This window comes from Alosa pseudoharengus, unplaced genomic scaffold (assembly GCF_046254945.1).
Source record: "Alosa pseudoharengus isolate Yale_2024_CS ecotype anadromous, Long Island Sound unplaced genomic scaffold, YU_APseudo_1.1 YU_APseudo_1.1_scf_15, whole genome shotgun sequence".
Lineage (NCBI taxonomy): Eukaryota > Metazoa > Chordata > Actinopteri > Clupeiformes > Clupeidae > Alosa > Alosa pseudoharengus.
In genome coordinates, this window is record NW_027468620.1 from 22139611 (window position 1) to 22154623 (window position 15013).

General features: G+C 40.8%; 1 protein-coding gene across 3 annotated transcripts in view; it reads left to right on the forward strand.

Moving 5' to 3' along the window:
* grid1a (glutamate receptor, ionotropic, delta 1a) overlaps positions 1-15013 on the forward strand; it is a 247144-nt gene that overhangs the window by 130815 nt on the left and 101316 nt on the right. For all 3 annotated transcript variants that reach the window (XM_076285087.1, XM_076285086.1, XM_076285085.1), the window contains exon 3: positions 6154-6438. In XM_076285087.1, coding sequence (XP_076141202.1) covers positions 6154-6438 — 285 coding nt within the window. The remainder of the gene's footprint in view (positions 1-6153; positions 6439-15013) is intronic.

Genomic DNA, 15013 nt, shown 5'->3' on the forward strand with positions numbered 1-15013 from the left:
ATGGCTGGGCCGTGAGGAATTCAATGATGTGAGAGGGTGATGAATGATGATGGGCAGTGATTTACGGAGCCCCGTCTTTCTGACGATTACACGCACACACGCGCACACACACGTCACACACTCTCACCCACAAGTAATTCATTGTGCCACACCTCAGGTTGGTGTCAACCTTCAGCCTGGCAGTATTTGCTGAGCCAGTGCTGAGGCACCGCCTATGAATCTTGGCCTATTCGACAGTCACTCAGTACTGATTGATAAATGACACTTTAGACTCAGATTTGGACATGACCCGGCCTAGACATAATAGGCCGAGATAAAAGTTATGCTTGTCAGTGGTCAGTTGTCAGCTTGTCAGTGTAACTGGGACTTCTGTTTTAGCCAACATACTGCTGATGCTGTTGTAAGAGATGGCACAGATGCACGTTAAGATGAGAACTGCATTGGCCATCAAAGGTTTAAAGATGCATTAAACAATAGGATAGACTGGTGAGGCAGTGGTAATTTTGCGAGAAACTGATTAATCTGACTCCATAAAATTAAGAACTTGACCTTGAATAATTACCAAGTAGTTTATCAACGAGTGGAGTGGAGAGGCGAGTGAGACCTGTGGCCAGTGGTAGACCAGAAGAAATCAAGAGATCTCATCCCAAAGACCATCTTATTATGCCACCCCCAACTGGTTTGCAGATCATTGGTCAGTTGATGTAAATATATACGTGTGAGATTCACATACAGACTAAAGTGTAGTTTTTAGTCTTCAACTATGCACAGATACATTAGATGATAATGAAATCATGATCAGACTGCTGCCCACATTACAAGTATTAATTCAACACCAAACATGAATGTGTCATTTTCACAGCATACATTTACAGAGATTTCAGAAGTGACAATAAAACCAGTTTTTCTTTTTGGAGCATTAGACTGTATGTTAATTAGCTACCCCTGGCACCTCTGTGTGGGGAGGAATGGTGTTTGTTTGAGATGGGGGGTGGCCATTTGTCTGCTTTGGTCCAAAGATCCTGATCTTACACTGCCAATGATACTTTAAACCAAAGCTGCTGTTTTAGAGATATTACTCTGTCACATTGCTATGTCTGTGCTCTAAGTTATGCACCAGAGCTGGTGTCAGTTTACTGTCAAATAACTGTCAGGGAATGTTACCTCTGACATGGCATGGTGTGTTTATCCAAAAATGGATATCATTAAAGTAAATCAGATTGAAATATTTGTGTATGTACTGTATATTTAAATATGGGCCCTGAATCCTACAGTACATAACAAATTCAATTAGTAATGGTTAAAACACAACGTTGTTTTCTACAGGTAGTATTTGTTTGAAAATAGATGCATTTGGGAATTATTGTTCCTCCATACTTGTGACTGCACAGACTGAAGATGGATGAGCGCATGTTTAACCCGATCTATTCATTTTTAAATTGCTTGGGCACACTTCTTTTCATTGTCACGTCTTCCCGTATTCAGATTGTTCTTGAGTTAATGAGTCTTTCTTGAGACGAGGCACCTTTTGTGCAGAACACATGGTTACAGGGGTAAGCTATCACACAAGCAACATTTGCATTATAAAGGAAGTATAATCACAACACTTTCATTTCCACTCGCAAACACATTGGATAATTGATAGGGCTCAAGCTACAAGGATGGTAAACAATACAGGGAGACAACAGCGCTTTTCATGCTGAAGTGAGTTTTGAAGACGCTGCACCAGTCTCTTGGCTTGTCTGTTTGGGAAAACATAAATGCTTTGACTCACAGGCATTATTAAACATAAATACATAATTCAAACGCTTCAGCGCAGATACAATTGCTTCCACATCTATCTCAGTCTTCTTTCAAAACTTCAAAATGTCTAGGGCAGGCCAGGAAATAGCTGATGAGCCACCATCGGGATTACGCTCGAAAATGTGGAACTTGAACTTGATTTTTTTTTTTTTACGTCTTTAATCTTTTAATCTGTTTCACTGGTCATGTCACAACACACATTTTGTGTGATTCTGTCTGATGTCTGAAGCCTCAGTCTGGGGGAGGGAGAAATCAAGAAGATGTGTTTTTTTTTCTTCTTCCATGCGAAGCGGGACATGGAACAGTGGAAAGTACTGTGACACACTGATCTGAGTGGCTCTCATTGTGGGCCTTTTTTGACAGCGGAGGAAAATAGAAAACTCCACTTAGTCCCATGAAATCAGCTTGATGTAAGATGTTCCTCAACCATATGCCATATAGCATTTCTTTTCTGTGTGTGTTATTATTATCTTGACATTTCTGTCACACTGCCATGCCACTTTAGATTCACAAATGGGTGGATGTTTTTTTTTTTTTCACAAGCGCTTGGCCACTCACCAACATCTTTGATTATTCCAGTGCACCATGGAGGGGTAACAGAGATTCTGTCACCTATTTGGAAGCCTTTAATCTGCTTTGATTTCATGCCAATCTCTGTAATATAAAAATAATGAATCCGAAACCTCTGTTTGTCTAACCGACCCCCTAATCTGCATGACAGATGTGCCTTAAATGCTTTTCAATTATGAGCTTAGGAGTATAAGAGATTTAAAAGCTAGATTTGGATTAACGTTTGAACAATGTTCTTCAAAACCCAGTGACAGCACAATAATGGTGCAAACATTTAATTAGCCGCGTGTGGTTATCCAGATACACAATTCACCCTAACATGCTCATGGAGCAGTGGAAACAAATTTGACTGCAGCGCGGGCTCTATGACGAAGGGACATAGCAGAGAGGGGATGCTGGAGCTTAGATCTGGTCTCTGGGGACCTGGAGGCTTAGAGGCTTAGAGTCTCCCTTTCATGTCCTTTTCCGGCGAAGGTGCTCTGGGGGAGATAGATGGTTTCCTGCTCGCGTTCCTTTGTGGCCATTTGCCATTCATTATTATCATAATTCATTATCATTATGGGATCGTTATCGTCTCTGCTGACTGCTCCGTCCTTCTCTACCTGTACAAATGTCCATCTGATAGGTTGGGAAATGGGCAGTGGAGTGCATAGAAACACCCAAAGTCATATATCTCAGCTCAGAATGGCTCCATTCTATGTGCACAGCACAGCCTGCAGTAGGCTATGTGGGAGTCAGTTCAAATGCCGATGTGAGAGGGAGCTGTGGAGCTAAAGGAGAATACCTCAAAATTCTTGGATTGCAACCTTTTTAAACGTGAATATTTTCTGCTTTACTTTCTCCTTAAACTTAATATCTTTGCCGTGTGGACCAAACAAGGCATTTGAGGACATAATCTTTGGCTTTGCGAAACACTGATCAAATAACTAATTAGATAGATTGATAATAACAATCAAAAATAATACGGGCAGCTAAGTGTCTAGACAGTTATAGTTATTTGATATTATCAAGACTCTACGGGGATCTGGGTTTGATTCTGCAGACAGCTAAATGCCCTGGGGGACCTGGGTTTGATTCCAACTCACAGGCATTTTCTGATCCCTCCCCTCATAATGAGCATTGTCCTAATAAATTAACAAACTAGATGTACCGCAGAGCGGTACAAAATATGACCGCCGCCCAGTCCAGCACATGTTTTCCACAAAAATAATCACGCTGAAAGGCATAAATGATTCTAACTGTCTCACTGAATTGCATTATACACACTCAATTCTCACTGGTATCTGCTAGACAACAAGTACCAAAACATGATTAGTTCATAGATTTCACATGTAATATACATTTATACAACCCCACCCCCATCTTGCCTGTTCATAATTCTGAGAAATTCTTGAATTGTGTGCATGTGTGCGTGTACATGTTTATGTTTATGTGTGTGTGGGTGGGTGTGTGTGCGTGCATGTGTGTGTTTGCCTGTTTATGTGCCTGTGTGTGTGCATGTGCATGCATGTGTATATATGTCTACTGTGTGAGTATGTGTCATACGTAGGATTACTGTTAATGTATGTATGTGCGTGTGTATCTGTTGAAGCACATGTGTGCATATGGAATGGGTTTACATGACCCCTGGAGGCAAACATACACAAAAAATTGGTCCTCCTAAACCCTACGGTTCTTGAGATATTCACAGAAAACTGTGTCTGCCCTACCCTCCTTTCGGGGGGTCCAGTCCAGCGGGGGGCTACAGATCAAAACGAAAACAGGAGGTTCTCTGACTAAACCTATATGACCGCCGCTTCGCTGCGCGGCGGTCATAATAAATAAAATAAATGTGTTGTCACTCTTCACTGTCCTATCTCAACAAAGGCAAAAAGCCCACACAAAAAGCACATTTGACATAGGTAAGATGCCTTTTGGCATTCTTAGACTGGTTTGTTTTGCATATTGATATTTCTTTATTAAATGTTTTAATTAAAATCTTGGGACCCTAGGCTCTGTAAGCAGAAGTTATTGAAGTCACACACTCTCTCTCTCTCTCTCTCTCTCTCTCTCTCTTTCTCTCTGACTCAATCTCTCTTTTGTTCTTTTTTCTTTCCTTTCTCTCTAGTTGCTGATTTACATAGGCATAATGTAGTGCTGAGCTGTAGGTTGGGAGATAAATTTCACATTTGTCACATTAATAGTCTCCTCACTATGAAGTTCCAGAATGACTCCATTACACATGCACACACACACACACACACACACATGCCCCCCCCCCCCACACACACACACTTCAGGATCATGCTTCCTGTTCACTCACATTGACATTGCGCACACATACACAAACCATACCCACATACACAAACCATACCCACAATCACACAGACACACACACACACACACACACACACACATACTATATGTCTATCTCACTCACTCAGACATAAACACACACACGTACACACACACACACACACACACACACACACACACACACTTACACTTACTTACTCTTCAACATCATATTGTGTCAGACTAAAGGTTATCCATTGGGGAAATGCAATCACTAGTTGCATCTTTAATCTTGTCGTCTGTATCCACTTCCACTGTGTACAACACACCAAAGAGTACTTCAGGAACCATATTACTTAGTGGCCCTTGTATGTCTTTGTTGTAGTGTCATATGCATGTCATCATTTTATTACACATGCTCCGTCTGCATGAACCTCTCAGTTCATTAGTCATTTGCTTAGTTGATTTGTCAGTTGATCGTTATCGCTAGTGGCACAGAAAACTGTCAAAGCTTTCCAGACCACTTTGTAACTAGTAGAGCCCTGACAGAGACGTACAAGGGGAACTTCATCAAGTTTTTATAGCCACTTAAAATGGACAGCTTTTCTATCAAAAATTGTGCCATTGATGTTTTAAGATTGCCTATAAATCTTTCAGGATGTCTTTGTTAATTTGTCATGGTAGTGGAGTGCTTTTGACCTCTATCAGCATATACTTGTGAGGATTTTTAACTCCCCTCAAAGAAAAAAAAACAGCATTTATTTGATAGATACAACACACAACATAATGTAAATATTTCATATCCAACTGGAAGATGTTACCATTGCCGTTTGAAGACTTGTTTGTTCCAATGGTGTGTTCACTGTGTGCATGAATGAGCTTCTCGTCAACACTGGACAGAATTCCTTTTTGTGTGCATCTTACTTATCCTCTCTGCCCTCTTTTCTTCCCTTCTTTCTTCCTTTTCCTCCTTTTGTGCCTGGCTACTCTCCCCATCCTCTCCTCTCTCCTCTCCTCACCTTCCTCTGTCTCTCACCACCACCTCGTCAACATCCTGTCCTCAATTATGTTCTTTCTCCTTTGGCCTTGTTTTGAATTTCACTTCATTTTGCTTCCTTCTGCAAACCATTTTTTTCTTTCCATCTTCATATCCTCCTTCTCATTAATAATCCTTTTCTCATGCCCTCCATTTTGTTTCGCTCCTTTCATCTGTCTCCTACTCTTGTTCTTGTCACCCACCTCCATTTTGTCCTCACTAATTCTGTGCCTTTTTTCACCCGCTGATGTCACGTCTCCGAATTCTTATTGTAACCACTTTCACATTCACTGTCACCAAATGCTCCACCATTGTCTTCATCATACCCATAAACATCATTTTTGCAATCTTCATCATTGTCATCTTCATCGTCATCTTCATCATCTTCTTCATCGCCATCATCATCATCATCACTCCCCCTCTCTCTCCCCCTCTCCTTCCTCCCTCTTACCCCTGCTTTGCCACTGCAGCATGCGAGCTAATGAACCAGGGCATCCTGGCGCTGGTGTCGTCCACCGGCTGTGCGTCAGCCAATGCCCTGCAGTCTCTGACCGACGCCATGCACATCCCACACCTGTTCATCCAGCGGAACGGAGACGGCACCCCGCGCACGGCCTGCCAGCTCAACCCCAGCCCCGACGGCGAGAGGTACACGCTGGCCGCCCGGCCGCCCGTGCGCCTCAACGACGTCATGCTCGCCCTCGTCTCCGAACTCCACTGGCACAAGTTCATCGTCTTCTACGACAGTGAATATGGTAAGCAGCGGTTGCAACTATCTCAAATGCCATCAGAATTATATTCTGAATTCTTGTGTGTGCGTGAGTGTGTGTGTGTGTGTGTGTGTGTGTGTGTGTGTGTGTGTGTGTGTGTGTGTGTCTTTGAGTGGGTGTACTCTGTATGTATACAGTGTGTGTGAATTTTCTGTACATTGGAGTGAACTCTGTAATGCATGCATGAATTTTAATGTGTTTGCTGGATTTGTGAGTGGATTTAAATGTTTATTATTGATGAGGAGTGTTGACATGCCATTTCACATACAGTGAAAGTATCACCTACATTGCGCCACTGTGTAGCATGCGGCCTCATGCTGTTTGCTGCCATCCATATTTAGTGACCCAGCTGCCTCAGGAGACAAAGTAAACAATTCTACACAGCTTCACTTCATTGCCATTAATTGGTGTAATTTGAAATGCCTCATTTTTTTTTACTTCTAAATTAAACATCAAACAGAGGAATTACATGGCAGTTATTCATGGACTACTCAATGAAAGAAAGTCATCATTATGAATAAATTGTGGGTTTCACTGTTGTTGTTTTTTCCCCACAAACTCTGGGAGACACGGGGAAGACTATCCCACCACATCACACGGGGGAATTTGACATTTAGTGTGTGTGATGTAATAGTGAGCAACTGAGATGAAAACATCTGGGTGTTTCATAATTCAGCGTGTTTGAAAACATTTCAGCTCCATACTAACACTTTTAGTGGGATTTAGGTCATGTTTCACCGTATTAGATTCATGTAATTGAACACAAGCCAAGAGAAAAAAGCCTGGCACCAGCCTGGACATTAACTTAAAATGGAGTGTCTGAAAGTCTTCCTTGGAGTTAATGTTCACTGGATTGTTATTACATGAGGGGTTTTGAGTGAAAGGCAAAAGGCCAACTATTATTATGCGATCACAAGAATGTCAGGGCCCCCAAGAGCAGGGTGAAATATGGGGCATTGACACACACACACACACACACACACACACACAAACAGTTTCAATTTGAATAACCACACCTACTGTAATTAGACCTTTCACCAGCATCGCAGTGAGAAAGGCAGCTCCCTCCCCTTTGGTGTCAGTGTCGGTAATCCCCAAATGGTCCCTCCAGCGCTGACCTTCGCCAGCCTACTTAGAGATGTGTCAGGCTGCCCAGAGAGTGAGCGAGAGAGAGAGAGAGAGAGAGAGAGAGAGAGAGAGAGAGCAAGAAAGGCATGAGCTTTGATGAATGCAGAGAGATACTGGAGAGGGAAATTTGAGGGGGAAGAAGAGACATGAGAGCAAGAGAGCAATGTTGGGAAGGGGAAAAAAAGGGTTGACTCAAGAGAACTAATGTGGAGATTGAGAGAGAGAGAGCATGAAGACATGAAAGGGAGAAAAGTGAATACTGTGGCAGTGATAGACATTCTTTGCAGAGAGAAAAAGTCAACAAGAGAACACTAGATACATTAATTTGAAATGAAATAAATAAAATGAATAAATGAAACACACTGTGCCTGTGAAATGTACAATACTTATTTTAGACGAACACCTGATTGCTTGTCTTCATGGTGGGAAAAAAGAGCTTAAATATGAATTATGCACATTCCTATTCTTCATTGGCACCTTTATTCCTTTTAACAATATATTGTTAACCATTCTTCATGTGTGTGTGAAACATCAATAATTTAATTGTGTTTACAGTAGAGTTTCCTTTATAAAATGCAAAGCTACTGGATAGAGGGTTGTTTAGTCTGTATTCAGTGAGAAGTACTGTGAGTTGAATAATGGTCATATTTTAAACATCACCATTGATAAAGCTGAAAGTAGTGCAAATTGCATATTCTGGTGTTTGCCTCGTTGATCATTTTAATCCATGGTCAGCCTTGCCATCAAAGTAGAACTTTTGTTCCTCCTTAGACCTTTCTGTGTGATTTACTCTGAAGCACCCCTTATTAATTAAATGACACTGGGTGTGTGCGTAATCTTTCCACACCTTCTTTACCTTTCCATACATGGCAGGTATAGTATTATGTGCAGTGTGCTATTATGCAGTGCATAGTTACCCAGAGGCTTTATTCATTACTGATCCTAGGTCAGTCAGCCAGCTATGAATGTTGCCCCTCACAGTGTATGTTTGTGCCATTTAGTTCCATATATCCCTTGCAAATTGGGATGACAACACTGATTTGTTGCATTGCGCAAAGCAAGAGGTGTGTTAGATCTAACTCAATGTTTGGCGAGACAGGTGTGTGTTATCTTCTTCTTTGCCAGTCTCTCTCAATGTCTTAAGGTTAATCTCTTCTATTTCCTTCTTACGGTTGGTCTTGCTGCAGACACACTCAGAGAGCTTAAGAGCAGAGTGACAGGTTTGGGGGGGGGGGCAGCTATTAACTCTGACATCGCTGTCCATCCAAAGTGAAAAGCAGGTGTTATTGATGAATTCTCCCAGTCTCTACCTAGTGGTTAGTCTCTGTAAGGTGTGCTTGTCTTTTTTCATCTGTCACATTAAAAGCCGCGTTAGACTTAGATTTTTCAAGGCTCCCAAGTAAGAATTCTATCCGCCCCTTCACGCCCACATACCTTTTTCTAAAATTGATAGTTCTGATCTTTGATTATGATAAGCTAAGCCTCATTCGAACTCGTTATGTTATACTGGTAAAACACTCTTCAAACTACAGTAACACCTACAACGGGATTCCATTAGTTACTGCACCAAACTAAATTCAGCTGCCGTGTCTTTTGTTGCCTAGTGATACTTTTTGATGAAGAATACTTTGTCCTGGGTAAGGTTCCAATGATTTTAGAACACTTAAGGGGCTTGTTAGGCATGACACAAAGCTAAGCGACACAAAGACAGACTGGAACTATATGTTTTTTCTATGTGTTTTATGAAAGTTTGCAGGTATAGGCCTATGTAGTTACCATACTAGTAAAAGATGAACAAGTCTTCATAATGATAATAACCATAAACAACCACAAACCTAAATAAACCTCGGTAAAGAGAATTAATTACATAAATACATCAATGTTTTGAATCAAAGTGTCTTTAAATAACAAAAAACATTAAGTATTAATTAGATGCAAAGATGAGTCTATAAACATTTCCTGAAAATCTTAAAACAAAACAAAACACAATCCCAGGCTTTTAGGATCGCTAAGGGGCATTATTAGGCATGATGTGAGGCAGAGTTTATTGCTTGGGGCTTATTGCTAATGTTCAGTATTCACAAAGCATTATAAGCACTTTCATAAGGGGTTATTAAATATTGTTAAAGTTACATAGTGATTGACATGGAAGTAGTTTATACATATGTCTGCATTCATGAAGTATTATGTTGTTGTTATTTTATATGCCCTTACAGCTTGAAGTATCAGAATGCTTATTTTATCTCTTGATAGTGGCACTAATGACATTGCCTTATGTTAAAAGCACTGTTTATTCAGCAAATATTTGGAGCCATAAGTGGTTTGTAGTTCAATAGCATAGCACTTCTAACAATATTTCTACTAGGTATCCCACCATTGTCCCACTTTAGCAAGCAGCCTACCCCATACCTCCAGAGAGCCACTGGATAAATCTCTGTTCCTTTGCTTCACTTTCTAATTTTCTCATTTGTAGTACTCCTTTTGGTTAATAGCCAACCACTTGTGAATCACTGTTCTGGAGTTCAGGGACTGCAGCAAACATTGTGGGCTTTGATTAGTGGAGGGAATATAAGACAATAGACCAATAGTCATGCATGCCACCAGAAACCAAATGCAGAGAGAATAGAATAGCATTTTAAAGCCCTATACCTTCATTAAACAAAACTCTACACGATGCTACTGAATCTTACATGGAGGGATGGTTAGTTTGATCATGAACATATTTCTCTTTATTACACTTTATGTAGGAGGTGCTTTAGCTGCATGATATCATTACTGAATGTCTGTCATGGATTTAGCTACATCACTGATGAAATATATATATTTTTTCCATTGACTGTTACACCAATCTCTTCCAGACCATCATCAATGACAGACCACAGATGAAAAAAGTCAACACAGTAATTAATAGCATTTGCATCTTGTATGTACTGTAGGCTGTATGATATTGCAATTAGCTTAGACGAAAGAGTGCCAGAAGATGTCAATGATTTTTTTTTCTTTCTGTATAGCTTTAAGGTTTTAAAGAGACGTATGTGTCTGATATGAATTGGTGAAAATCAATTATGTTTTAACATGGTCTATGTAATTAAGTACATGTCTGGGAGCAACAAGAAATGCCAACAAATCTTTATTAAAACAATGTGTAACCTTTAGAATAAATTAACTGTTTATAAAGTGCTGAGGAAGATCTTTTATTGTGACTGGTCCTCTTGCCTGTTAATTAAGAAAGCACAGGCAAAATAATGAGCACATTTACTCCTGTGTAACATCGAAAACTGAGTTTGCTGTTCATTAAATGAATATGCAAGCTAATTGGGACATTCCATGTTCTCTTAGTTTTCTGAGTGGCACTGAAATCCAACCCTGCCCCTCCCATTCCTACAACAGCTAAAGATCAAAGTTCAAAATTCAAATCAAAGTAGAAATTCAAAGTTTCTACATCCATCATGAAGGCCTTCTACACTTCAGCGGTTGAGAGTGTTCTAACTGGTAGCATCATCACCTGGTATGGGAACTCCACAGTTAGAGATTGAAGTACTCTGCAGAGAGTAGTGCACTCAGCTGAACGTACGATAAGAACTCAACTCCCTGCTCTACAAGATATCTATTCCAGAAGAGTACTCCTAAGAGCCCAAAAGATTCTGAAGGACTCTTCTCATCCTAACAATGGATTTTTCCTACCGCTGAAATCAAGAAGACGCCTATGTAGTCACAAAGCCAGAACTGAGAGACTCAGGAGAAGTTTTTATCCCCAGGTCATCCGAACTCTGAACTCACACTATACTGACTTTGCACACATTCACTCCTCAGCACTCTCAAACATTTCCCAACTCTGAACTCACACTATACTGACTTTGCACTCATTCACTCCTCAGCACTCATGACCCCCCCCCCCCCACACACACACACACACACCTACATGACTTTTAGCACTTTTACATCCCTCTCCCTATGCTACAGACCCTTTATTTATTTTCTTATTTCATCACACGTCAACACACACACACACACACATCTGACTTTCTCCAACTTTTGCACATCTCCATAGAACTTTTTATTTATTATTTTTGATTTCTCCTCCATCTATCTACCCATGTCCTTGATTGCCTAGCCTTTCTGCCGCCCCCCCACCCCCAACACACACACAAAAAACACACACACTTACATCATCACTGTCATCACCTCACATACATACAGCACACTGCTTGCTACAGTAAGCCTCCTCTACATACTTGCTGCACACTGCCCCCCCCCCCCCCTACATACACAGCACATTGTCTTCAGGATCGATCTTCTCCAACACACCTCCTCTACATACTTACAGCATACTGCCCCCACCTACCCCACACACACTACACACACACACACACAGTCACTGCTCCACTCCTCTCCCGCCCACACACACATCTTCACTGTCATCACTAACATACATCATACTTGCAGTAAGCTGCCCCCACCCTCTCCCCTACATACACAGCACATTATTTCATCAGGAAGCTTCTCCAACACACATCCCCAACATACTTACAGCACACTGCCCCCCCCCCCCCCCCCCAATACACAGCACATTGTCTCATGAGGAAGCTTCTCCAACACACATATTGCACACTGCCCTCTCCCCACATACACAGCACACTATCCCATCTCCCTTGTCATCCCCCCAACACACACACCAAGACCCCTGGCAGTTGGGTTAGCCCCTTGAGCTGTGGATATGCCCAAGGTTTCTTCCTTGGTAAGGAAGTTTTTCCTTGCCCCTGTTGCTCTTGGGTGCTCCTTGTTGGTGCCCCCCCCCCCCCAATCCCAATCCTCCCCCACCTTTCTTATGCAGCCCTTGCCACTTAATCTACTAAACCCCTCTTCTATTGCACTTTTTACCCCCCCCCCCCCCCCCCCCATAAATGCACAAATCTAATTTAACTGCATTTCTTACTTCCAGTAACTATATGCATGCGCAAGTAACTTCCAGTAACTATATCCTTGTAAAGTTATTAAATCCACAATATGGAATCAGGCAGTTGTTTGAATTTCAAAGGATCTGATGAGGCGAGGCAAATTGAAAGGAATAAAGATATAGTTAATGCAAAATGGTTAAATTTAACAAGCTCGCTGAAGTCAATGACTGTTTCCTTTTTTAGCCGTATTAAATGGGTTGTGCTTAGCATTGCATTGACTGCCATGCAATCTCTGCTATCTGAGATAGTTTGACGGGCCTAGTTTGAGCTATTTTTTTTTTCAGATCTTACAGGGGGAAAGCTTATCGGATCCTTTTCAGTGTATAGTATACAATTAACAGAGGAATTCGAGTTTAAAATGCCTAGCAGTAGTCAGTCAATTGTCAGTAATTGGTGAAATGTGGGGTACTAATGATCAAGTACACTTCATCCTCAGGGGCTTTGTTGCACACACCACTGTTTTCCCTGCAACCCTTGCCCATGAGGATGGCTAAAGGAATGCTGTGATGTGTTTTATTTTCTCACACATACGGGGCTGTCAGGCATACACCACTCCCGGCACTGGTGTTTAGGTGTTTATAGTGAACAACGTTTAAAGATTTCTGTTCCGTTGACAGCACACATTTCAAACCCATTAAAAGCTAAGGGAGAAAGAAAGAGAAGGGCAAGGCTAGAGGAGGGTGTGTGGTCATTAGCACTAAAGAACTCACCCAAAATAAATTGGGTGGCACTTTAGTTTAGGGATATATGTATGTATTAGCAAAAAGTTGTTCTTGATCTATGGTTACTGACATATAGTTTGGATCAAAAAAGAGAATTTATAAAGATTTGCAAAGAATAAATCGAAAGAATGGCTAACTTGTGCTCCCTAAACTAAAGTTTTACTGTAACCATGAAAATATCAAAAACCATCTACTCACCAAGCCACATACAAGTAGGCCTATTATATCTAAGACTACTAAAATGATATGATATATGATATGTTGTCTTTAAGTAAGGGCATGAGATAGAATGTGGTCAGTGTCTTTGACATTTGTCTTTGTCATTGACTAAAACATAGATGTTTCTTAATTAATGAATTGCACAGACATTCAATCCATTACAGCTACACGTCGGTTCCAGTGCAATGGTTTATATGACTCATTGTGCCTCTTGTATTGATATAGTATAGAAATGAGCAAAATCAGACATATACAATTTAATGTATTAATGAGAACATTTCATTAAGATGGCACCATCCTATGGATTTGACTTACTAATGGAGTTATTGTTTTGTGCTCGTTGGAGGGACTTATATTAGGGATGGAATGGATTTGATAAGTGATTGCCTAACAGCCATTATTTGTTCTTGTCAGAAGGTGATAAATATTGATCAGCAGAGTTTGTAAAGATCATTCAAATGAGATAATGTGGTTTTATATCATTTGAACAAACAATGTTTGAACACCATTAATCCCACCTCAGCGCCTTTAAATGTCAGTTTATTTGGACTGCGTTCATTTTAAATAATGTTACGCCAAGTCCAAAAAACAACTCAAGATAAAAGCCCATTTGTTTTTTGCAAAGTGTACATAGTGCTGAATCATCTTTCCTCTGGCAGCAATTACACACTCTCATGGTGGATGTAGAGTCACCTAGCCAAAACATATCTGCCTCAAAGCATTTTATCACATGCAGCATACACACACAGACACAGACACACACACACACGTTCATGGGCACAGATATTCACATTTTATACATTTTATCACAAGCAAGGTCTATGTGATTGACAGGGAATTTTATTTGGCAAAGTATCCAGGCCTGGATTCTGAGTTCGCCCAGCTCAGGCTTGCTGTGGGAGAGAGAAGACAGTGGGCAGGGCAGGGGACTGAGCAGAGGGGTGCGGGGCAGTTGGCTGGCAGGACGGTCAGAGGCTAACACAAGGGAGGAGCAGTGCATCTTTTATCTGTTTTTGTTTTTAAGTTAACACACTACCTTGAACTTGGGGATGTTACCTGATACGCCCTGTAGTTTTGGTGTCCGAGTCGACATGATGGACATGCCATTGCCATCTCCTCTGTTGTTTCACCATCAAATAGTTAAGGGCCAATCTCCAAGGCCAAGGTAAGCCTAATAAAGGCCCATTCACACAAAGAACGATAATGATAACTATAAACAAACATCGTTCTCGTTATTATGAATGACGACGTTCACACATAAACTATAACGATAACAACATGAAGAACGATATCGTTGGGGATCACTTTCAGAGTGATTTTTAGAACGATAAAAAGCTAATAGCCAATCAGAACCCATCAAATTTTAACCGTCACATTAGGGGTGGGCGATATGGACAAAAAATAATATCTCAATATTTTTTGTGATTTTGACGATAACGATAATTAGTCGATATCCTTTAAAAGAAATGTGTAAAAGTCTGAGTTACTTTACATCTCATTATTTATGAATAGCATCAATATAATAATAACCAA